This window comes from Vigna umbellata, chromosome 1, assembly GCF_029865625.1.
Source record: "Vigna umbellata cultivar VRB3 chromosome 1, Vumbellata_1.0, whole genome shotgun sequence".
Lineage (NCBI taxonomy): Eukaryota > Viridiplantae > Streptophyta > Magnoliopsida > Fabales > Fabaceae > Vigna > Vigna umbellata.
In genome coordinates, this window is record NC_142165.1 from 16,799,831 (window position 1) to 16,826,675 (window position 26,845).

At 27.6% G+C, this 26,845-nt stretch overlaps 2 protein-coding genes across 3 annotated transcripts; both read left to right on the forward strand.

Annotated features, from left to right (window-relative positions):
- Positions 1–5,556: 5,556 nt before the first annotated feature.
- Positions 5,557–8,144, forward strand: LOC124821880 (glucan endo-1,3-beta-glucosidase 7-like). 2 transcript variants are annotated; one of them, XM_047293826.2, is made up of 5 exons: positions 5,557–5,670; positions 5,924–6,591; positions 6,671–7,024; positions 7,448–7,751; positions 7,848–8,144. In XM_047293826.2, the coding sequence occupies exons 1-5, from the start codon at positions 5,619–5,621 to the stop codon at positions 7,883–7,885; spliced, it is 1,416 nt and encodes a 471-aa protein (XP_047149782.1). In that variant the 5' UTR covers positions 5,557–5,618; the 3' UTR covers positions 7,886–8,144. The 2 variants fall into 2 exon arrangements, with proteins under 2 accessions (XP_047149782.1, XP_047149783.1); XM_047293827.2 differs by lacking the exon at positions 7,848–8,144 and having other exon boundaries at positions 7,214–7,591.
- A 10,647-nt stretch (positions 8,145–18,791) lies between these two features.
- On the forward strand, positions 18,792–21,895 carry LOC124821879 (protein LIKE COV 3-like). Its single transcript, XM_047293825.2, has 6 exons — positions 18,792–18,908; positions 19,013–19,065; positions 20,163–20,272; positions 20,671–20,838; positions 20,926–21,147; positions 21,792–21,895. The coding sequence occupies exons 1-6, from the start codon at positions 18,792–18,794 to the stop codon at positions 21,893–21,895; spliced, it is 774 nt and encodes a 257-aa protein (XP_047149781.2).
- Positions 21,896–26,845: the final 4,950 nt, after the last annotated feature.

Below are 26,845 nucleotides of genomic sequence, written 5' to 3' on the forward strand. Positions count from 1 at the left end.
CTAACCCTTCTTGATATACCATTTGTTCTAAAACTCGATTCAACTGAAATTATATTTATTAGGGTAAAGTTGATAAATTATTAGGATAGATTTAATTATTTCTTTAACCATTACCTAAAGCTCCTGATATCATATGATGTCTTATTTATTGTAACACTCTTTTCGCATTTTATCCTCTCGTTATACATGGATTTTATCCTTGATTAACACTTATCATTGTTATTATAATTAGGGAAAATGTCATAATTATGATTTGTCATTATTATCAAGAGAAATATTGTGATTATCATTTTTTTAAGAGACTAAAACATCTCCTGTTAAAAATTGTAACATTCCAAAATATAACATTAAACTATATTAAAGAGTCATCACAATTTTAATATTAACAGGAAAGAGATTATAAAGTTATTTACCGTCATCTCAAAATAATTATAAAGTAAACTTTATATAAAGTAGCTAAATAAAAAACTATCTACAATTACTAGTTTAAAGTAAATTAAACATATGTAGCTCCTCTGTCCAATATTTACTCCAAAGAGACTTCATTTTCCTCTACTCACATCCACCGGATGATCATAGCAAAAAGAGAAAGTAAAGGAAACATACAAACACAATCACAAACAAAAGGGTAAGCTAGCAATACAAACAATTCATAATACATTAAAACATGTTAAACTTTTTACACATGATACACATAGCATATCAACCAACCAAACACTTTATGCATGACAACCCCTTTGACTTGACTATTGATTAGTATAAATATTGAGTTATGACAATTCGTGCACTTATTGTGGTGAAACAATTGGTCCACCTGAAGCTACCACACAAGGTTAGTCTGTTATTACTTGTCTTAGGCAAAGGTAAAGTCCCTAAATTAGGACCTTCTGATATTCTCACGACATGCCTCGCCCCTCTCTTCTTGAAAATGATTGACCATTAGAATGTCACGATGAACTCTAAGGCTGAGCTTCACATATTAGTTACAATACTTAAACCCACCACTGAGAAGTTCCTCCTTGAAACTTTCTTTACCAACCTTGAAAACCATTTGAAATCATACACATGTCCATACACTTTCACATTGAATACCAACATATAACATCACTAATCATACATCAAAGTATCATAAACAACCCAATAAGTTATCATAAATCACTTAAACCATAAGCATGGAAGCACATAGGGTGAATGATGTGTGAATAAAATGTAATTGCATTCATATCTTAGTTTAGACCATTTGCATACATAATTGCATAAATTGAATTATTTCATCATGCATTATCTTTGTTTCGGATCATACATTTGGGTTTTATGTTTTTCTTGTAGATTGGTGTTTCTAAGTGTTAAAATTACAACTTGGGAAGAATTGATGTCCAAGATATAAAGTTGAAACCAGAGAGTTCCACAACCTAGTTGTGAACGTTTCCACAACATGTGGACTTGTCTCGAGAGAAACAAATTGAAAACCAACAAGTTCAACAATTGAGTTATGGCTTTTTTTTAGAACTTGTGGATTTACTTTACGAAGTGCGAAAGTGAAACCAGAGAAGTGTACAAGGTGATTATGATTTTTTCCATGAGCAGTGAAAATTTTCAGAACAGATACTAAACTCTCATATGAGTCACCAACTACATAACCAAGTTTGAACACATCCCAACACCTCAAATTACTCAAGGGTTTCCTACCAAGCTTCTTTTGGTGCTCAATTGTGAAGGTCGTATTTTAAATCTTCAAAAATCGTTTTTCAGTGATAACTATTGGTCTTAGCTCTCAATTATGTTAATTATTCTATTTTTGTAAAAGTACTTCATTTTTATCAAAATTTCATTGAATTCACAATTGATTAAATATCATTACCACACTTTGTATTTCTAATCTAAAGTATAATTTACTAAAAAATATAACATCTTTATCCATTTTGAGTTATAAAATAATATAAAATTAAGTAATTTAGACACTTATTAATTTACATTTCCAACGTATTTATATTATTGTTATTGTCATTACTTGTGTTACTCACCGAATTATTCTTCTCTATAATTAACATTATTATTCTAGTATTTCTCAATATAATACAAGTCCAAACATTTAAAATTAATTAATTTCTTTTTTTATAAGAAATAGTACATCAAGCTTACATTTTCAAGTACTATTTTAAGACAAACACTTAAAAGCTTAAATTAATTTTCAAGGAAACTAAAGAATTTAGGTACAACTAATATACATATTTTGTTAATAAAGAATTAAATATGATTTTATTTTTAAATTTTATCGCGAGATCAGAATTTTCCTAAATTTTAAAAATAAATGAATATAGTTCTTATAATTAATTAACTTAAAAATTTTTGACGGGTTAAATCTATTTCTTAGTTGACACTAAAATGAGAACACGTAAAACGATGTAAATAACTCAAATACTAGCATGAAATGTGTTTGACATATCAAAACAATTTATCGTAATTTGGTTAAAAGAATTAAATTCATTTGTTTTTTTAAGTTTAGGACCAAAACATATTAAATTTTGGATATGAACGAATTTCAATTTTTGCATCAAAGTTAAAAGACTAAAAACATACTTAACTCTTAAATAAATATAACAATAAATAAAAAAATACAAAGAAAATAAAATTTCATTTTTTGAAACCCTAAAATAAACTAAGAAAAAAAATATATGAAGAACATAAATTTTTATTTTAGAATTTTGTGTCAATAGTAAACAAAGTCACAATGAACATTCAAGTAAAGTATAAAAAATGTATGTAACAAACTAAAATAATTGTTGTAAAGACCATAGAAAGAGTCAATCGAATACCTTGAAAATCAAGTTGGCGAATAAAGATAAACTTATAAATATTTATTGGTAATCCTAATTCACGTTACACAAAATTGAGTGTACCATGTCCAATTTTTGTCACCCAATAATTTTTTTTATATAAATATTGATTAATTATTATTTCTAACACATTAATAAACCTAATAATACCTATACTAAGTTGATAATTTTGCATCAAACCATGCAAACTAGTGTTCTCTATAACTTCTATTTCAACGTCTTTTAAACTATATAATGACTTGTTTTATAACAAGTACTTTTTTATTTAATACAGGAAAACTCTGTCTTTTTTATTTTTTATTTATTTTAAAAATTTCTGTCACAGAAAAAATTGACTAAAAAAACTTCAAAAAAAAAATACACCCATGAAATTGAAAGCAACGTCCCATAAGTTTATGTCGAGTTAAATAAATTAAGAAAAGACAAAGTCTTAAAAAAAGAGTTATGAAAGGTAATTTTATAAAAACTCAAGTGGTATGCATAATGCATGTGATTACGTATGAAAATTTTGAATATACCATCAGTTAGTGTGAAGTCAACATGTTTTGATTTTGAAATTCCAACTTTTTATATCTAAACGATATAAAATTAGAGTATTGTTTTTAATTTCTATAGAATGAAGAAATTTTTAATAGAATTTATTTTCAATTAGATAAATAATATTCATTTTCGAGATTTATGAATTTTTAAAAAATACATATAGAATATGATCGTATATATGTTAAACATGAAAATCTTTAACCGATATCATATAATAGTAGGAATAAAAAGAAATTTCAATTTTTTAATGATAAAAGGGAAAACAATTGTGAATGTTATTAAAATATGGGTTAAATATGTTTTTAGTCCTTAAACTATTGGTCGTTTCTGGTTTTCGTCCCTTTTTCAAAGTAAGGTACAATTTGGTTCTCATTCTTTTCTAAACGTTCGTTTTAGTCCTCGGAATTTTGGTTTGGTTTTAGTCCTCATTTGTTGCTAAAGGACCAAATTTTTAAACAGTGTTTAGTTTTCGAGGACTAAAACAAACGTTTCGAAAAGAATGAAGACCAAATTGTACCTTACTTTAGAAGAGGGACGAAAACCAGAAACGGCCAATAATTTAGGGACTAAAAACATATTTAACCCTTAAAATATTACAACCTAAAAAAATCAGAGTTAAATAATTTAATAATATTTAAGTAGAATAGGTGTAAAATAGAAAAATTAAAGATGTAGATGAAAAAATGAGGAAAATGTTTGGTATAAAAATGAATTGTTTGTTTAATGTTTGAATGGTAACTTATGAATTAAGAAACGAGAGTTGTTAGGGTAGAAGAAAAGTGGCAATTATTAAGAGGAAGTGGAAGAGGTGGTGGTCCATCTCTTAGTCCATGAAGACCTTGGGAAAACTCCATTGCCCTTTAGTTTCATTTTGTGGCTAACTTTAAAGTGGAGCTAAGCCTAATAAAGAGGAAACAACCACTCAACACGTCTTTAATAGCTTTTTTTTTCCTTTTGTATTTTATCACTATTTTTACCAAAATGTGGCACTCCACTTGTTTGATATAACATCACTATGAAATAATTATTGTTATTAATAATAAATATAGGGATAAGATAAATTTGTATTAGATAAATAAATACAAATTTTATTTTATAAAATTGAATTAAATTTAAAATTCATATTATATATTGTGTTATTCTTGTTATACTATAATCGAATTATTTATAAACGTTGAATGATTATGTTTTAATGTGAGTTTATATAAAAATACAAATATCATTTTACAAGTTGATTTTATAATAATTAAATTAAAAATTTATTACTTAATAATTACATTGATATATAAATATAAAATTAAATATATTTGTAGTCTATAAATTTTGACATAAAATTAAAAATTGTTTTCTTCTCAAATTTTATTATATTTTGATTCTTAAACTATAAAAACAAATGACTATAATTTTTTAATTCAATAACATTAAATTTGTATTAAATTGTATTTTTGACTCATTTAAATAAAAAAACATCAAACAGCATAAACAATTCAAACACTAACTCAAAATATCATTTTCCATATCAAAATTTTTAATTGAGCTGAATTAACAAAATTATATCTATTTATTTTTAAAATTTGAAATATAAATAAATTTGAATTTCACATTAAAACTAAAAACATATTTATCATTTAGCACTAGCATTAGGAAAAAAGGAGTTGTTAGAAAATTTTGATTGTGGCACATTGGTTTGAATTGGAAATCTGTGTGGATGCCATTGCAATTAAATTAAATTTCATGAAAGGAAAAAAGAGAGGCTTTATCTCATTTTGTATTTGTTAATATTATTCTTAATTGGATTATGCTAACCTTCTGGGAGTTTCCTTGGTCATTGGTTGTTCCAGGAAGCAAAACAACATTCGAGCTCCCACGAGGCCCCAACAGATTCAACGTGCTGCTTTTGAGGACACTCATCTCAACTAAAATCCTTTACTTTCTTCTTCCTCCACTCAGAAGAATGTTCTTTGATTAGCACGTAAGAAAAAGCCGTTTTGTAATTTCAACTCTGTTCAAATTATTTTCTTCAAATCTTCAAAAGTTAACCAAATAAATGAAAAAGGTAAGTAGGAAGAACTCACACAGACATAGTAGGTTACCGTTGCTTTTGAATAATACATTAAGAAAGACCTTCCTTTTTAATTTGACGGTTTTACCCTTCCCTTTCCTTCCTTTATATATTTCCCCCTTCATACCACTTGTTCATTCACACAAAGCAAAGTTGATAAAAGAAAACGGAGTTCTCAAATGGCAACTTTTCTTCGGTTTCTTCCTTTCTTTCTTATATTTAAACTTGCATGTAAGTTTTCTCGTTTTGATTTAAGATTTTTTTACACAATGGGACACCCTTTTTATATTTAGTTTGAATGAGTTTGAAAAAAAAAATCTATATAATATAATTAGTCCTTTGAAATTTGAGTATGTATTTTTTTTTCTCAATTTTTTATTTTTTGATTTTAATTTGTTATTGTCTTTTTTGTTTTGCTATTTTGCCAAGTAGTTTATGGAAAGAAGGAAGGAAGTGAAGTTATTGATGTTGTTAATTTGTGCAGGTTCTGAATCGTTCATCGGCGTGAACTATGGGCAAGTCGCCGACAACCTGCCGCCGCCTTCGGCGACGGCGAAGCTCCTCCAATCGACGGCAATAGGGAAAGTTCGGTTGTACGGAACCGACCCGGCGATAATAAAAGCGCTGGCGAACACGGGAATTGGAATCGTGATCGGCGCGGCGAACGGCGACATTCCGGGCCTGGCGTCGGACCCGAACTTCGCGAAAACGTGGGTGAACACCAACGTCGTGCCGTACTACCCCGCGAGCAACATCATCCTGGTGACCGTTGGCAACGAAGTGATAACCTCGAACGACGCGGGCCTCGTGAACCAGATGCTGCCGGCGATCCAGAACGTGCAGAGCGCGCTGGACGCGGCCTCTCTAGGCGGCAAGATCAAGGTGTCGACGGTGCACTCGATGGCGGTTCTGAGGGACTCGGAGCCTCCCTCCGCCGGAAGGTTCCACCCTGAGTACGACACCGTTTTGCAGGGGCTGTTGTCGTTTAACAATGCCACGGGCTCACCCTTCGCCATCAACCCTTATCCCTACTTCGCCTACAGAAGCGACCCTGGCAGAGCCGATAACCTTGCTTTCTGCCTCTTTCAGCCTAACGCGGGCCGAATTGACTCTAACACCAACATCAAGTACATGAACATGTTCGATGCTCAGGTATCCACAATTATTCCTGTAATCTATGTGAAATTATTGGTATGGTGTATTGAAAGTGTTTGTGTTTTTGTGAGTGTAGGTGGATGCGGTTCGCTCAGCGTTGGATTCTTTGGGGTTTAAGAATGTTGAGATTGTGGTTGCGGAGACAGGATGGCCCTACAAGGGAGACAGCAACGAAGCTGGTCCAAGTCTAGAGAATGCTAAGGCTTATAACGGTAATCTCATTGCACACCTTCGATCTATGGTTGGGACCCCATTGATGCCTGGAAAATCAGTGGACACGTACCTGTTTGCTCTGTATGATGAAGACTTGAAGCCCGGTGCTGCTTCTGAGAGAGCATTTGGACTTTTCAACCCTGATCAAACCATGATCTATGATGCTGGCCTCTCCAAACAGCAACAAACCAGTAGCCCCGTGCCAGTAGTTGCTCCGGTGAGAAACAATTCTATTATGAGTAATACTGTCAATAGTTAGGCACTGTTGCTGATGAGTAATACTGTCAATCTGTCAATCTGTCAATCCTCACATTACATATTCATAGTTCTCATCATCCTGAAGCTGTTCTAGACTTGTTATAGTCTATAGCAGTATTTAACAATGTATTTCTTAATTTGATTGAAGACTCCGGATGTGTCAAAATCTCCAGTGATACCAGCGCCAACAGACCCGGGTCAAACACAAAAATCTCCAGTGATTCCAGCGCCAGTAGGCCCGGGTCCAACACCAAATAGTGCAGAATTCTTGAGTGGACATGAAGCCACCATTTTGCAGTCTTTAATAATGTTCACAGTTCTCGTCTTAATGTTGTTCTAGCTTGTGGTATTTAATATAATATGTTTCTTAATTTCATTGAAGACCACTCCGGATGTGTCAAAATCTCCCGTGACTCCAAATCCAACAACAGTTCCAAGTCCAACCAAAACAAACTGGTGTGTGCCGAAAGCAGGAGTGTCAGATCCACAGTTGCAAGCAAATTTGGACTATGCTTGTGGGCAGGGGATTGATTGTGCTGCAATTCAACAAGGAGGAGCTTGTTTTGAACCTAACACTTTACTAAACCATGCTGCATATGCCATGAATCTATTGTATCAAGCTGCTGGACGGAATCCATTGACTTGTGATTTCTCCCAAACAGCCATGTTATCAACAAATAATCCAAGTAAGTAGTACCCATTTCATCATAAACTTTGATTATTATAGTGTAGTTGTTGTACACCCACATGTTTACAATCTTTGCTCTTTGTTTATTTTGTAGGTTACAAGAGTTGTCTTTATGCTGGTGGAAATGCCTAACCTAAAAAACAAGAAAGTAGATAAAAGATGCCACTTTTTGTTGTTTAAATTATTCTGTCTTAATTGCCAAGAATTCCCCCTGGTTGGTTCTTTGAGTGCTATGTAGTAATAGGAGAGTGTGTATGTATGTATGAGGAGGATCCTCCTCTATTTATAGTGTCACATTTTTTAATGTCATTCAACTGTGAGTAATAATCATTTTAAACATCTGGGTCCAATGTGTATATACTGACTTAGTAATATATGTTTGTTTTCTTCACTTTATTTCGTATAATTGTGTGTTTAATATGTGATTAAATTTACCTTCAAAAGAGTCAATGAGAATTTCAAATTTATTAAAAAAAACATAAAATAAAATACTTTTCTTAAAGAAATTAAATACGTTCTCAATTATCTTTACATCATTAACGAATTTAAATAAAATTAACAGAATTGATTTTTATATTAAAATTATTTACTAAAAACGAAATATATTGTTTTATTTAACCACTATTTGTGTATTTGATTTTTAAGAAAGTTTAATTTTATTTGCACTTCTATTTTATTTATTTAGATTATAAATAAAAATCTATTTTTTTTATCTGAATTTATATTTTAAATAATTATTTTAAAATATTTTGAAAATTTGAAAGAAAGCAGAAATATACTTGGATATTCAGAAATATTCACATAGTATAAAAAAATTCTATTGATTCATTGATTCGACAGAGCATCATCAAACAAACAAAAAAATGTAACCCCAAAGTATGGACTGAACTCAAATAATGCCAATTTATATATGGTAACTTTTTTAAGTTAGGCTGTAACATAACAATCTATATGACATTTTAGATAAGTGTCTCGAATGTAATAAATAAAAGAAATATAGATCATATAGAGTAGTAGTTTTTATGTTCTTGAGTAGAAAACATATGAAAACTCCACACCTAATTGTCTCCATAATTCTACTGTGAATTAAAATACAATAGTCACTATTTAGTGTTCTATAAATTAATTTGTGGAAGTTTAAAAAACTTTCACAGTAGTAGTTATTAATTTGTGAAGGTTTTTAATCATCGTAAGATGTATATTACACACATTTTTTTTGGGAAATTTTAACCTCTTTTAGTGGTGATTATTATTTTATGGGGGTTTGAAATTTTCTTTATTCATAATTATTCGCCTATATTTATAATTTTTTAATTTAATTAAATCTATTTTATATAATAAGAAATGAATAAAATATATAAAACTTTTTATAGTACACAAAAAATTAATCAAAATTAATTTTATTGATGATTAATTCAGCTTCAAATGATCTCATGGTCACTCTTCTTTCTAAGCTTGTATAAGAGGACATGGACAACCCATTTTGTATCCCTTTCAAATAAGGCATGTCAATAATAAAAATTGAATATATTTATAAAAGTACACAAGATTACAAGATAAATATAAAACAACGATGAAATTTAATACAAGTAACCTCATTGATCACTATGCTTCTATATTTGAGTTTCTTCATGGCTTCAATACAAAAAAAAAAGTAACCCGTTAGTCATGGTTGCATTAAAATTAAATATTCACCTATGTGATTACAAACAAATAATTGTTAACTATATACATCTGAATTTGGGGTTCATAACAAAAATAACTTCAATCTTCTATTGAACATGCATTATTTACAGAACCTTTCATACATGATTAACCAAAACTTTTGGAATGAAAAAAAAAACATTGTAATTCCATATCAAGCAATAATAATCTCCTTCTTAGTGAACCTTAGCCTCGTATTATTATTATCTTATAGGATAACGATACTTTGACAACATTTTTTTGACAACATTTTAACACGGTGTCATTCTGTTATTGGTCCAAAATTATTCTACAATCAATAATAATAATCATAAACACCAACATAGACCAATCACAGAATGACACGTAGACAGTGTTAAAATGTTGTAAAAAATATTGTCAAAGTATCATTATCCTATCTTATATAGCAGATGAAAGGTCCAAGTTAAAACAACCTCTTATGTTTCATGTTCTCACTCCAACTACTTTATACACCTTTTTTATTTTTTTTTTAATTTCAAAATTACTTTTTTACTTTTATTATTTATCTTTTTTACTTTTATATCATAATCCTAATCCTCAAATTACACTCTCTTGAGAGGGCAAATAAGATTATCTGAGGATCAAATACTGATTACGGATACCATCTAAAAAATTATCTTTGTGTGTTTCATTAATACGATAGTATCAATATATACTATTATTGTGAATCCTATAATCATAATTATGGATCCTAATAAGATGATTGATTTCTAATAATTATTTAAAATAGAAAATTTATTATTCATTTATTTATGTTAACTAATAAAAAGAAGATGGAACATTTGAAAATTTGAGTGATAAGGTTTTAACCTTTAAAGCATTTACACGAAATATGAATTTTCCATTTACTTTTGACAACAACGTAATTTATGACAACGTAATTTATAAATATTGTTCTTAAATTTTATTGTCATCTCACATGATGCACAAAACAAATTCAATGAAACTTATCCAGATCAATTCTTCAAACCAAAACTATCTATATACCAAACATAACATTTACAAACTCTTAAAATTTACACATTCATTCAATTTTCATATTAGAAATTTCTAAAATTTATAATTTATAAACATTAGTAAAAATAATATTTTTATTTCAAAAATTGACGAGTTAAAGGTGATCATAACTATGTCGTTTTGTTTTTATTTTTCATTTTTTTAATTTAAAAAATTAGAATTAAACAAATTAAATTTTCTATGTTGTATTTTTGTAAAAATATAAATATCCAATATTATTATGATCTTAACAGCTTACAAATTAAATTATAATTATTAGTTTAATACAGTAATTTATTATTTGTCTAATTAAAAATATTAATTAATCAATTAAAAGCTTGAAAAATATTTATATAACTAAATATGCTTTAAATATTTATTTATTAGTATATATACAAATAAATTTTAAAATTAAAAATTACAAAAAAATTAAAAATATGGTGGGTCAATCTGCCGTAAACGGGCCAAGCTAGCCCTATTTGCCACCCTTACTTTATTTTTTTCAAATCAGGAGAATTTTTTACAATCTCAACACATAAACGTGTATGCCTAAGTTATTAATTAATATTTCTAACCTTTCACATACAAAAATATCAAGACAACACAAAATAGGTTACTTCCTTATAACTTAACTTTTAGATTAAAATTAGGTTTGCTTCTCCAAAGTTCCTTATACTTTAAAGTAAAAAGTAACAAATAAATAAGTAATTAATCTCTTAATTGTGTCAAATCCTAATAATAACCATTACACAAAATCAAATTCTCTTAAAACTCCAACATAAAAACTACAAAAAAAAAATAAGAACATAAAAATCAAGTTTAGTTCGAGAAGTATTTGAAGTAAAATAATTGAAGTCCTAATCCATGGAAAGTCACAGATGTACTCTTATGTCCTTAAAGTTCACCTTTTACTCATATACTTGTGAAGTTTTTGGCTTCTTTCGGTGATGGGGTGAATGTCTCTACGGGTTGTGAATTCAGGAAAAGCCTTGAGATTTGTCCAGTCTCAAATGGCCATGAGTTGGGCTAGGACTCCTGGAGTGACATCTTAATGGTTGTTTTACCGTTGTCTCACGATGGGTTTCAAATGTTTTTATCAGTTTTAAATTTTGAGTTTGTAAGACATGTGGTGAAATCTTGAGATATCTTAGCATGGTAGGTCGATTAAGGCAGAAAAGAAGTCCAATTGCAAAAAACTTTATGATGCTTAAGTAAGTAAAAACTTAAGAATTTATTTAAAGTATAAGAGAAAGTATGAAAAAATGATTTTGTATGTTATACTTTCTAATGGAACTCTTTATATGAAACTATGTGGATATGGTAATTGTGTTTGAATATCTTAAAAATAATTGAGGCACAATAAAACTTCCATGAGCATTAAATTATCTAAATTAACGTGTATAAAAATATTTTACTATCACTTTTCCTTTTTTTTATCTCTTTTTTGGCATTAGTTACCAATATCATGCTTTACAAAAAATTTTAAATATTGGCTAACACAAAATTATACTCTTATTTTCGATTGTTCTAGATTAAATCTCTCGTCTCAATTTAAGTAAGGCAAGTCCATTTAGTTTGTGGGTTATATGTTCTTTCCAATTTTCTCTCCTTTCTTTCCTTTTACTTTGTATAATCTATGTTTTTAGATTAATACTTTTTATTCAGTCAATTATTATTTAAATATTTTTTAAATAAGAAAATGTTACATTAATTATATATTAATTACAAGACAAAACAATAAATAAATTATTAATATATTTTTATTGTTAAATATTTTCAAGGATAAGAACATATATCAATTATTTTTCTATAAATTCATGTTTAGTTTTCATGAAACACCACAACTGAGATTTAGCTTGTCTGCAATTCCATAATCTTAAAGAGAATTTTGAAAAGACTTATGGGGAAATTTGAGATAAAATCTATTGGGATCATGATTACGATTATGATTTTATTAAATTTTGCACAACCCGTATTAAGTACTAGTTTTTTTTTGCCGATTGAAGTGCACAACTCAATGTGCAGCACTAAGAATTACTTCTAAAGGATTGTTTAACAGATGTGTCAATGATTGTAAGTCACATTGTAGCAAATTATCCGATCATCCTTTTTATAATTGTATAAGTGATTGTCACTTAATGAAGACTAACGCCATCAATGGTACATATTCTTACTTATGTTCTTCTATCATGGTTTTATATTGTTTTTTTGATGTTTTATTTGACTGTTTTTTTTTCTCATGATTTTTATAATTTATTTGCTTGTTTATGATTTTGACCATTAATTTTATATGTTTTTCAGATGCTCCTGATAATGTGAACAACAAGATGAATACTTGCATACAAAAATGTAAAAAAATATTATAATTTATAGCAAGAAAAAATTATTAAAGAAAATAATACCTACTCGATAATAAGAAATATATCTTGATCTTTGTTATTTATTTTCCTATTTTTTTTTCTTTCAATTACTTCCCATAATTTTTTTTTATTCTTGCAACTAATTAATATAATTAAATAAATTAAAATTTAAGCATATATTAATTTTACTCATTTATTTTAAATGAATATAATTCATTTAAAAAATGGTCTACAACACCTATTTAGACTCACTATTGAAAAAAAAACAATATAGAAGAAAAACTAATTATAAATTAAATTAAATTTGAAGCTTTGATTCGTTATCATTCTTCGTACAACATCACACATCACTATTAATTTATCATTTAATGTAAAAGTAATGATTCAATGATAAAACATAAAACATTGTTTCGTGAAAAGATGTTTTCAACAAATATTTACTCTCGTTAAGCCAGTTTTCACTTGAGCGTGACGATTTGAGAGAAAATTATTAAACGAATTTGAGTGGATTTAAGATAAATTATATATTGTTCTTATAATGGATTTGGAGAAGATTAAGAATGAATTTGAAAATAAAATTTATGAAATGTGATAGATAAAAAAAGTAGTAATTGATAGAAATTAAAAATTATTAAAAGTAAAAGTAATATGGAATCATATTTATTAATAATTTATTTATTGATAGAATATATCTTAAGTATTAAAAAACAAAAAATTTAATAAAAAAATTAAGTAAACTGAAATTATTCTTTTTAAACTTCACCCATACAAAAATTAATTACAAATAGAATTGATTTCACGTAGCAGAGCTGTTTTCCAACCAATTTCAGCGTCCTAAAACCAATTCCAAATCGCAAAATCGTTTCCTTTATCATTAGAGTTTCACAAAGCACACACTCTCTTAATATAGTTTAGAAATTAGCGGGCTTCTTGTTTCACTTTTAATTAAAAAAAAACGTAGATTAGTCATTGCGTCATTAAAATTAAATTTTTACCTTTGTGATTACAAACAAATAATTGTTAACTATATACATCTGAATTTAGGGTTCATGTGCAATGTTCTATTCAACATGCATTGTTTACAAAATCTTTCATGCATGATTAACCAAAACTTTTGCAATGAAAAAAAAGACATTGTAATTCCATATCAATCAATAATAATCCCCTTCTTATTGAACCTTCGTATTATTATTATACAAATTAAAGATTGAAGATGGAAAATTTAAAAATGTGAGTGATTAGGTTTTTTCAAATTAGAAGAATTTTTGACAACCTCAACGCGTAAACATCCATGCCTAAGTTATTAATTAATATTTCTAATCTTTTCACGTGCAAAAGTATCAACACAACACAAAATGTGTTACTTATAAACTTTTAGATTAAAATTAGTTTATGTTTTTTCAAAGTTTCTTATACTTTGAAGTAAAAAGTAATAAATAAATAAGTCATTAATCTCTTCATTGTGTCAAATCCTATCCATAACGATTATACAAAAATCAAATTCTCTTAAAACTCCAACATACAAACTAAAAAATAATTCAAGGCTTGAAAAGTATTTGAAGTAAAAGGATGGAAGTCCTAATTCATGGAAAGTTACATTCGTACCCTTACGTCCTTGAAGTTCATGTTTGACTCATGCACCAGTGAAGTTTTTGGCTTGTTTCAACGATGAGATGAATATCTCTACGGGTTGTGAATTCGAACAAAGCCTTGAGATTTGTTCAGTTTCGAATTGTCACGAGTTGGGCTAGGGCTCCTAGACTGACATCTTAATGGTTGCTTTACCATTGTCTCATGATGAGTTCCAAATATTTTTATCAGTTCTAAATTTTGGATTTATATGACATGTGGTGGAATCTTGAGATACTTTTGCAAGGTAGATCCAGACAAAAAAAATTCAATTGCAAAAAACTTTATAATGCCTAAGTAAGTAAAAACTTAAGGATTTATTTAAAGTACAAGTGAAAATATGAAAACAAATGATTTTTTATGTTATACTTTCTCATGAAACTCTTTATATGAAACTATGTGATATGGTTAATCATGTTTGAATATCTTAAAAATAATAGTATTAACCATCTAATAAATGAGGCACATTAAATATACACTAGTGCAAAAACAACGTATAACGTCACGCGTTTAACGTCAAACCACTAAATAGTCAACCTTAAAAATGACCGGTGACATTTTTGTAAATAAATGCAATTATTAAACGTCGTTTATAATTGTAATTCGACGTAAAATGATATAAAACGTCGAATGTCCAAGCGTTAAACGTTAAAATGTTAGTGAATTCAATAAAAATTTGAGCGAGAGATTGAAAATTCATTCACTTTATCTTAGCGCATTCTCTTCTCAAACTTTTCTCGAACGAAGTTTGACGACCATCACAGGTAATCTTTCTTTCATTTGATACAAATTCATGTTAATTAATACTTTATGTATGATTTTCGTTTGCTTTAACCGATTATTTTCGTGTTTTAGATGCATTATGCTTTCTCTCTCACGACACTTTATTCCGATACCTACCTTTTGAAAGTTAGTTTTCGTTTTCGTTTTCGTTTTGAAGAACTTATTTGTTGAACTTGTTTGTTGTTTTTTTTCTTGAACTTGTTTATGGTTGTTGTTTGGTTGAACTTGTTTGTCGTTGTTGTTTGGTTGAACTTGTTTGTTGTTGTTTGATTGAACTTGTTTTTTGTTGGTTATTGTTGCTTATTGTTTATCAAAGTTTTTGTTGTTTCGCTGCTTTTCAGATCTCGTATAGAGTTGTTAAAAAGGATCACAATTAATTAAAAAAAATAAAAAAAAATTGATTAACATCGAATATTGACAAAATTCGACCTTAAGTTAACTTATATTGACAAAATTCGACGTTAATTTAACGTCGAATTTTTTAAAATTCGACGTCAATTTAACGTTTTCTGATATGACGTCGTTTGCGAATTCGCCCTTAAAAGCCCAAAATATTACGCAATTTTTGTACTAGTGATATTCATGTATATGAATTGAATATCTATCATTAATAAAGATGCTTAAACTTCAAAGATCTTTAATTTCTTTAGACCAAAGTGTATAAAACATTTTACTTTCACTTTTCCGTTTTTTATCTCTTTTTTGGCATTAATGACGGTATCATGTTTTACAAAACATTTTTAAATACTTGCTAACACAAAATTATGCTTTTATTTTTGATTGTTCCATATTGAATCTCTAGTCCGAACTCAAGTTAGGCAAGTCTTTAGTTCGTGGGGTTCTATGTTATTTCCAATTTTATCTTCTTTAGTCTCTTTTACTGTGTTATAATCTATGTTTTTTGATTGAATACCTTTTATTAACTCAATTATAATTTAAAGATTGTTTTAAATAAGATACAAAATGTTTCATTAATTATATATATTAATTATAAGGGAAAACAATAATTAAATTATTAATACTTCTTTATTACTAAATTTTTCAAAGGGTAAAGATGTATATCAATTCTTTTTCTATAAATTGATGTTTAGCTTTTAGGAAACACTAAAAGTGAGATTCAACTTTTGCTTTAACGGATATGATAGATAAAAAAATGTATTCATTGATAAAACTTGAATATTACTAAAATTTCCTTAGTAATAAAAGTAATATAAAATTTTATTTATTAATAATATTTATTGATAAATAAATTTTAAGTATTAAAAAACAAAAAAATTAATAAAATATTAAGTAAAGTGAAATTATTCTTTTTAAACTTCACCCACACAAAAAATAATTATAATATATTATATATATATATATATATATATATATATATATATGGGTTTGCTAACTTGCGTACGCTATTCTTTCAGTTAGTACATTTTAACAATGTGTATCAAGTTTTAGTAGATAAAAATACCCTCATATATTATGTATTCTAAGTTTTAAGGTCAAAGGTATTTCGATAATTTTTATTCTCAAAACTAAAAAAAAACTAGAAACCCAAACCCTTACTCACTTCCCTCATTCCTCTCAACCCTTTCTATTTCATCTATCTCACTCCAACATTTTCTCCGTCATCCCTACTGTAGTCCCAATTGAAAAAAATCAGAAACACTTGTTGTTAAACAATTTCTTATAAAAAATGTTTTTTTTTCAGTTGGGGCTACCGTAGGATGAGAGACAAAATGTTGGAGTGAGAAAGATGAAAGAGAAAGGGTTGAGTAAGGATTTAAGGGTTTCTTGTTTTTTTTTAGTTTTGAGAATGAAAATTATTCAAATACCCTTGACTTTAAAACTTAGAATACATAATATATGAGGGTATTTTTATCTACTAAAACCCGATACACATTGTTAAAATGTACTAACCGAAAGAATAGCGTACGCAAGTTAGAAAACCCATATATATATATATATATATATATATATATATATATATATATATATATATATATATATATAAAAAAAAAAACAAGCCAATTTCCTCATAGGTGATATACAATATTATAAAATACCATTTCTCACCTACAAATTTTCTCAAGGAAGATAGCAAGAAAATTCCCGCAATTCCATTCCTTCATTACCTCACATCCTTTAAAATATGAACACCACAATTACCAGCAACATGCAAATCCCTTCCAATAGTAAATCACTAGAAATGAACACAGCCTTATTGCTTTAATCATGATACTACTTCAAATATTAGATATTGAATATTGATTAAGAAATACTATTTTGTAAGAACCTAGAAAATAAAGTATTAGAGTTGATAGATGGTTTAAAATAATGGGACCAAGTGTTTTAAAGTTAAAATAATTTAATAATATAAATAGAAATTCTTAAACTCCTCTTAATACTTAAAACACAAATAATCTCTCTAAAACTCTTCCTCTTAGTTTCTTCTCACTTCTCTTTAAGATATCTGACTTATTGATCATCTATTTGACGATCAGAAAGTTTCTAGGAGATCACGACGGAGTAATCTCCATTTCTACTCGATCAATTTACAACATATAACAAGTAAGTTTCGACTATTTTTTCCCTTTCGTTCTTAGTTTGAGATCATGCATAGTGATCATTCGTTGCATGTGTTTTATGATTTCTTTTCCAAGTTCTTTATTAATTTGTGGTCCTAAGGACTCTTTTTTATCACAATTTGGTGATTTGTAGGTGTTTATAGAGTTCTTTATGTGGGAAGCAAAGAATATACATTCTTAGAGCTATGTAGCTTTGATGTAAGGGTATTTGTCTTTAAATTACATTATAATGTATGAAATTGTAACTGTTGGAATGTATAATTGTATATGATTGAAAATGCCTAAAATATGTGTTTTGATGTTAAATTTGTTGATTGAAGATAATAAATAATATGATGATTGATTCTATGTGTAAATTTGTGTAAACTTGAATTAACGTTTTATCTACTATCTAAACTCGCTTTTTTGTTAAAACAAAATACATACTTTATGTAAATTTTTAAATAAATAAATAAAATAAAAACAAACACAAATTTTAACTATCTTAATAATGTTATTTTATAGAGATTATAAAAACTCTCCCCAAAATAACCTCTACTAAATAACAATTGTTTTAGTGCAGTTGATTATTTTTATAATCAAATAAAAACTACATATAAATATAATTTAATATTTCCATATATTAATTATTACAAATTTTAGGAATAAAATAAGAAAAACAAAAAAAATTATTAATAAAATTATCCTATTCTTTCTCTTACATCATTAGATATTACTAATGACATCATATATCTCTTGTATACAAATATAATATAATATATGATAAAAAAATTAAAAATCGGAATAAAATAAATGTGACCAAATTCTTTTATTGCAAGTATTTATGTGACAAGATTAACTAATAAAATCTAAAGTTTATATGACGATTTCAACGCAAGAAACGAAAGTTTTTGGTTGAGTTTAAGATTCTGTTATAAGGTTATGCAGTGATTTGTGAGAGAGAGAAAGAAGAAAAAGAAAAGAAAGATGGCATCAAGAGATCTTGAGCTCTTGATTCCTGTCTCCAACTTATCAGAAAATGGATCCAAATCATCAACCACTTCTCCCAACGTTAGTTCCACCCACAATCACACTGGCCAAGAGGTTCCTTTCTATTTTTTTTCTATCATTTTCTTCAATCTTTTTTTTTTTTTACCAATCCTTTTTCTCCCTTCTTTTCTTAATTCATAAACCAATCACTTTTGTAGGCATTTTTAAAAGTCATTCGCAGCTGGGCCTCAAAGAAGTTTATGTCTGGATGGTATGAATCTTGCCTTTATTTTGCTGATCATATATCATTTACTTTTCTGGGTTGCTTAAGTAAATGTATCCTTAATAATACCTAATTGTATATCATGTTTCGATTTTAAGTGATGTGAGACTATTAGATGATATTTTATTTTGCTGATCATATCATTTTGCTGATCATATCATTTATCAGTGATGTGAGACTATTAGATGCGATAAAAATATAAACTTTTGATTGAAGTATTAAGAAAGTAATTGAATACACATAATAAAGGATGTAAGAGACCTAAGTGTGACAGTAACAATATTGATTTAGTTTTAAATCAAATAAGCCTAATTGAATATCACGGGTTCGATTTCAAGTTCTACATCTAAAATATTAGTGATGTGAAATTATTAAATGTGATAAGAATATAAGTATATGATCGAAGTCTTAAGGAACTAAATATTTTTGGATGAAAAAATATTTAAACTTGCTAGATTTATAGAAAATGAAGTTTATTAGAGAGATACAACACCAATCAATTACATAATGGATTGATACTACTCTCTATCAAAAATCTTAAAATAATAAAATAATAGATTTCATTTTTATATAATGTTTTAGTTTCTGACTTTTATCCCATATATAACTTAGACTCGTATAAGTTCTAACCAAATCTGTCTTAGACTTGGATTCTTAAACGATGATTAGACGTGGTAGTAACAACATTCATTACGTTTTAAATCAAATAATCAGTTTTTTTATTTGTTAATGACACTCTCTTTTTTATCAAGCAACATGCCCATCTCTACCCACCAGAGTGAAATATTTGTTCTATTTCCATTTTTTCTTCCTCACTTTTCTTTTTGTTATTTCTTAGAGGTTTATGGGTACATTGCTTATAGATGGAAAATAGTACTAACTATATTTAAAGGGTTATTTTACGATAAATGAACTTTTCACAAATTAAAAAGGTTGCGAATGTCTTTAAAAGGATGCAAAAGGTTAAGGGAGTTTCTCTAATACTTTTGTAACATTATAAAGTTGGGATGTTTTTTTTTATTATTATTCTTTACATGAATTATTATCTGTTAAGTTTCTGAAGAAGATTGTGATGTAATTTGCAGTGTCATCCTTCTTCCCATTGCAATAACATTTTATGTTACTTGGGGATTTATCCGATTTGTTGATGGTTTCTTCTCTCCAATATATAATCATCTAGGAATCAATATTTTTGGTAAGATTTTGGAATCTATTACCTAATTATTAGTAAACACAATTTTTTTTTTAAAATCATTTTGGTTATAAATTTAAGACATACATAAATTTGATGCATAAGTTTATTCACTTAGAAAGATAAATTATTAGAAATATGGCATGTTTTAAAGTTATATAAATTTTAGATTTAGGATGAAATTGTATCATTTGCTACAAATATTGTTCTTATTGTTTCTTTTATTTATATCTCTTACAAATTGGAAACAAGAACAAATATTTTTATCAAGGGCTTCTTCTATTTTTTGAACTTTTGCAATGGGAATTTAGTTTCAAATACAATTTTCATGCTTGAATAACATTGTTTGTAAGATGTATTATGGTCATGAACTTTAACAAATTATTTTTTTCAATTTACAGGTCTTGGATTTATTACTTCCATCACTTTTATATTTTTGGTTGGAATTTTCATGTCATCATGGTTAGGAATTTCACTTCTCACCCTTGGTGAATGGTTCATCAAGAAAATGCCTTTAGTAAGCTACATATATGTTGCTTCTAAACAAATAAGTGTAGCAATATCACCTGGTATATTTCTCTACACTTTCATCTAACTCTATATCATTATTTTCATGTTTTTTTAGCAAACTTTAAGCTTTGTTAATTAATTCACAGATCAAAGCTCAAATGCTTTCAAGGAAGTTGCGATCATAAGACACCCTCGTGTTGGTGAGTATGCAATTGGGTTCATCACTTCTTCGGTGATACTAAGGAATAGAGATGATGATGAACTATTTTGTGTTTACGTTCCCACCAATCACTTGTACCTTGGAGATATTTATCTCATTAGCCCAAATGATATTCTAAGACCAAATTTGTCTGTTCGAGAAGGAATAGGTACGAATGTTCTTAATTCAATGAAGTTAAATATGTTTTTAGTTCTAAACTGTAACGTGAAATTGAAGTCCTTGTTTACTTGAATGGATTTGGGGAAGAGTGATTGGATGAATTTAAGAGGATTTGAAAGTAAATCTTTTGTTGTTTATTTGAGTTGATTTTGGAGGTAAGTGAGAGTGAATTTGGAAGTAAATTTTTTTAATTTATCATATCAATCAAATTCTACACTAATTCTCACAAACTTTACTTCCAAATTCACTCTCACTTACCTCCAAAATCCACTCAAATAAACAACAAAAATATTCACCTTCAAATCATCTCAAATTCATTTAATCACTCTCCCTATCCATTCAAGTAAACAAGGACAAAATGTTTTTTATCTTAAATTTTGATATAATTTGTTTCTCAAATCAAATTTTTATGTTGACGTTTTAGTTGGTTTTGACGTATTCCAACTCAAATGTCATAAGAGAAAATAATTAGATTAAAATGATTATATTTATTTATTGTTGAAGTTTGACTAAAATATATTAAAGTTTACGACAAAAACGAATTTAAATTTCACAGTTTAAGAATTACAAACATCAATCGATGGTTTTTGTTCTTTTCTTACTATTATTTTACATGTTATTATTGTGATGCAGAAATTGTTATTTCTGGTGGCATGTCAATACCTAAAATATTAACGATCGTGGATGCTCATACCAATTTTGCACCTAGAAAGGCAACATATGCATCAAAAGTATAATGACGACAGTGTATTTTATGTTAAGAGTAGTTCAACTTTAGATTTTCCTTGACCTTAATTAGTAAATATGTTTTTTATTTTTTTATCTATATATTTAATCGCTCAACTATGTGCTCTATGTATGCTTAAAAATATTTGCAAAACTTCATTCATATTAATCGAATGGTTAACATGATGTTTAGTTTAGGCTATCGTTAACACATATATAAAAAGTATTTCCTGGCCCACATAATTAATTTTAGTTAAATAAAAACACTAGAAATATAGAATATAACAATAGTAATTATGAGTATAAAACATTTAAAGTATTTAAACAAAATTAACGTAGATGATAAGTGGTCAATAGGGAGAAATCTTCATTTGAATGAAAAGTTTTAAAAACATTGTCCTCAAATTTTATTATCATCTCACATGACACACAAATCAAATCTTCAAAATAAAAATCTCTATATACCATATTTTTTGGACATAACATTTACAAACTCTTAAAATTTACACATTCATTTTATTTACATCTTAGAAATTTTTAAAATTTACTATCTATAAACTTTAGTAAAGTTAATATTTTTATTTCAAAATTTCCCTCCAACTTTTGTTTAGGTCTAATAAGATGGGTTGTGACCCGCAGGTCAGTCCGCCAAAACAGGATGGATCAGATTGAAATTTTTAATCTGTTGGTCTGTTTTTCCTCGTCCCACCTAGCTTGTAAAATTGATGGGGATTAGTCCATCCCTACCTGACCCGTTTTGTTTTTATTTTTCATTTTTTAATTTAAAAATTAGAATTAAAAAGATTAAATTTTCAATGTTATATTTTTGTAAAAAAATAAATATAAAATATTATTATTATTTAAACCATTAAAGCTTACAAGTAATGTTATGATTATTAGTTTAATAAAGTAATTTATAATTTATCTAATTAAAAATATTAACTAATTAGTTAAAAGTTTGAAAAATATTTATGACTAAAAATATTTTGAATATTTATTTACAAGTATATATACAAACAAATTTTAAAATTAAAAATTACAAAAAAATGAAAAAAGTGGCGGGCCAGTTTGCCGTAAACGGGCCAAGTTGACCCTATTTGCCACCCTTACTTTAATTGTTTTTCAAATCAGAATTTTCTTTAACAATCTCAACATGTAAACGTCTATGGCTAAGTTATTAATTAATATTTCTAACATTTTCACATGCAAAAGTAGAATGACATGTTAATAGGAGAGCTATTTACAGCTGAACTCATATCTCATATATGTATTTTTGATAATGACAACAAAAATATTTTATAGTTTCTTGCATTACAATATGGCGAAACTGTTGCTTGATTATATCTCTGTATGTGCTTGAACTATATGTGATGTGTATTCATTACTTATAATAATGAATCATTGATTAAAACACTTTGCACATTGCTTATCTGTATGAATTAATGGATTACACTGTTTGTATAATCTGTTAGATTCATCATATATCAGTATATACTTAACTGTGGCAAAACATCACGTTTTAACCGATTAGATTATGGATATAATCGATTAAAACTCGTGGTTATGCCTACACATGTTTTACTTAGTGCATTGATATGTTTTGAATGAAAAAGTTTTCAAAATTTGCTTAAGTATGGAACTTAACCGATTATATTAATTTCTTAATCGGTTAATATGCGTTGTGTATGAAACCCTTTTTCATAAATAGCATTAACTGTCTTAACGATCATATTTTTAAATATTATGGTTTATGTGTTTTGATTAATCGATTACATGTACTTCTTAATCTGTTAAATGTTGTGAAATGTAAATCTATTAATGCTGAAGGAATTGCTTACCCGATTACATTGTTTGTGTAATCGATTAAATTGTGTCGAAGTTGAGAAAATCTATAAATAGATGCATTGCTATCTGTATTCAACAACTTTATGATTCATATTTTTAATATCTAACTTTGTTTGTTGAGATTTTATTACAGGAGCGTCTGAAACTCTCCAAGAATCAAGACTACCACATTTGGAAGAAATTCTCAAAGATTCTTGATGAATTGAAGAATTGTCATTGGCTGATCATATCTGAACTATTGAGGTGTATTTTCTAGAGATCAGATTTACTTGCAATCAAGGATTGTGTTCCTTGTTGCTGCGACCAGGAAGAGAACTCGGTGGAGTTCTTTGACTTAGAGTATGATATCTCTAAGGGTGACAGAAATAGGGTATTTTTTCTGGGTTGCTATAGTTGATTTGGAGTTAGGAAGGAGACTACATTGAAAGGAGTGATCTCTGTATTTCTTGCTTGTAAGAACTTAAATCAATATAGTGGAATTCTTTCAATCTAATAAGGTTGGTTGAAAGAAGAATGGATGTAGGTAGTGGCCGAACCAGTATATTTCACTTTGTGAATCTCTCTTTCCCGATACTTTTGCATTATTATTCATTCTTTATTGATTCCATTCCAAGAAAGATCAAAAGATTTCAAAAAGATTTTCAAAGCACTTATTTTTACAAGGGAAACCAATTCACCCCTTCCTCTTGGTTGGAACATTTGGCCTAAACTATTTCTGCAAGACATCACAAAATAGGTTACTTACTTATAACTTAACTTTTAGATTAAAATTAGTTTTTCTTTTCCAGAATTCCTTATACTTTGAAGTAAAAAGTAACAAATAAATAAGTCATTAATCTCTTCATTGTGTCAAATCCTAACCATAACCATTGTTGACAGGGGGAGCATTAGACTCCACATATTTCAAAGATTTTAAAATCTAATTCACCCCCTCTTGGCTTGAGATATAAGGGTTACTTTTCTAACAACCATAACGCATAATCAAAATCTCTTGAAACTTCAATATACAAACTAAAAAAAAAATCAAGGTTAACTCGCGTAGTATTTGAAGTAAAAGGATAAAAGTTTTGATCCTTGGAAAGTCACAGATATACCCTTACATCCTGGAAGTTCACATTGAACTCATGTACTCGTGAAGTTTTTGGTTTCTTTAGACAATAAGGTGAATGTCTCTACGGGTTGTGAATTCCGACAAAGCCTAAAGATTCATCTCATCTCAAATCGCCACGAATTGGGCTAGGGCTCTTAGAGTGACATCTTGATGATTGTTTTACTCTTGCCCCACGATGGATTCCAAATGTTTTATCAGTTCTAAATTTTTGGTTTATAAGACATGTGATGGAATCTTTTGATACATATGCAAGGTAGGTTAGTCCAAACAGAAAAAAAAATCCAATTACAAAATATTTATGATGTTTAAGTAAGTAAAAACTTAAGGTTTATTTACAGTATAAGTGAAAGTATAAAAAATGATTTTGTATGTTATACTTTCTTACGAAACTCTTTATAAACTATGAGATATAGTAATCATGTTTGAATATCTTAAAAATAATAGTAGATAATCATCTAAGAAATGAGGCACAAATAATATATGCATCTATATGCATTGAATATCTACCATTAATAAAGATTGTGAAACTTCAATGAGCATTAAGAAACATTTTACTTTCACTTTTCTTTTTTATATCTATTTTTAGGGATTAGTGACAATATCATTCTTTACAAAACAGTTTTAAATACTGCCTTACAAAAAATCATGTTTTTATTTTTGATTATTCCATATTGAATCTCTAGTCTCACTCAAGTTAGTTAAGTCCATTTAGTTTGTGGGGCTCTATATGCTTTCTAATTTTCTCTCCTTTCGTTCCTTTCTCTTTTGGTATAATCTCTTTTTTTTAATTTAATAAATTTTAATAAGTCAATTATTATTTAAATATTTTTTAAATAAGATACAAAGTCAAAATGTTACATTAATCATATATATTAATTATAACAGAAAATAATAAGTAAATTATTAATACTTTTTTATTACTAAATATTTTCAAGGGTAAAAATGTATATCAATTATTTTTCTATAAATTGATGTTTAGCCTTCACGAAACAGCATAAGTGAGATTCACCTTTTGCAGAATTTCATAATCTTAAAGATAACTTAGAAAAGAATTATGGGGAAAATTGAGATAAAATCTATTGGGGTTATGATTACGATTATGATTTTGTTAAATTTTGCAAAACCCGTATTAAGTGTTAGTTTTTTATGTGATTTCAAGTGTAGAATTCGATGTTTTTTTGCTGGAATTTCCGAAGGCTTGTTTGAAACATGTATGGGTCATTGTGAGTCACACCATTGTAGCCAATTATCCAATCATCCTTTTTATAATTGTATAAGTGATTGTAACTTAATGAAGTCTAACGTTATCAACGATGGTACGTATTATTAAATATGTTGTTCTATCATGGTTATATATTGTTTTTTTGATGCTTTATTTTAATATTTTTTTCTCATGAATTTTATATTTTATTTGCTTGTTTATGAATTTGACCATTTATTTTACATGTTTTTCAGGTGGTACTTATATTGTGAACAATGAGATGAATAATTGTGTACAAAAATGTAAAAAAATATTATAATTTATAGTAAGAAAAAATTATTAGAAAATATTATATTCCTACTTGATAATAAGAAATAAAATTTGATCAATAAAAAGTATTTGTTATTTATTTTCATTTTTTTTCTTTTAATTACTTCCCTTATCTTTTTTATTCTTGCAACTAATTAATATAATTAAATAAATTAAAACTTAAGCATATATTAATTTAACTTATTTTTTTAAATGAATATAATTCATTTAGAAAATCGCATACAACACCCGTCATTTTAATAATATTAAGACTCTGTTGAAAATAAAACACAATACAGAAAACCAGAACCCTAATTATTAATTAAATTAAATTTGAAGCTTCGATTCATTCTCATTCTTCATACAACAGTATTAATTTTAGTAATTATAAGTACAAAACATTTAAAGTATTTAAACAAAATTAACTTAGAAAAACATGTTAAGGTTTTCTTGCGTAAGAAATATTCTGCTTGAATTTTCCATTTACTCTTGACA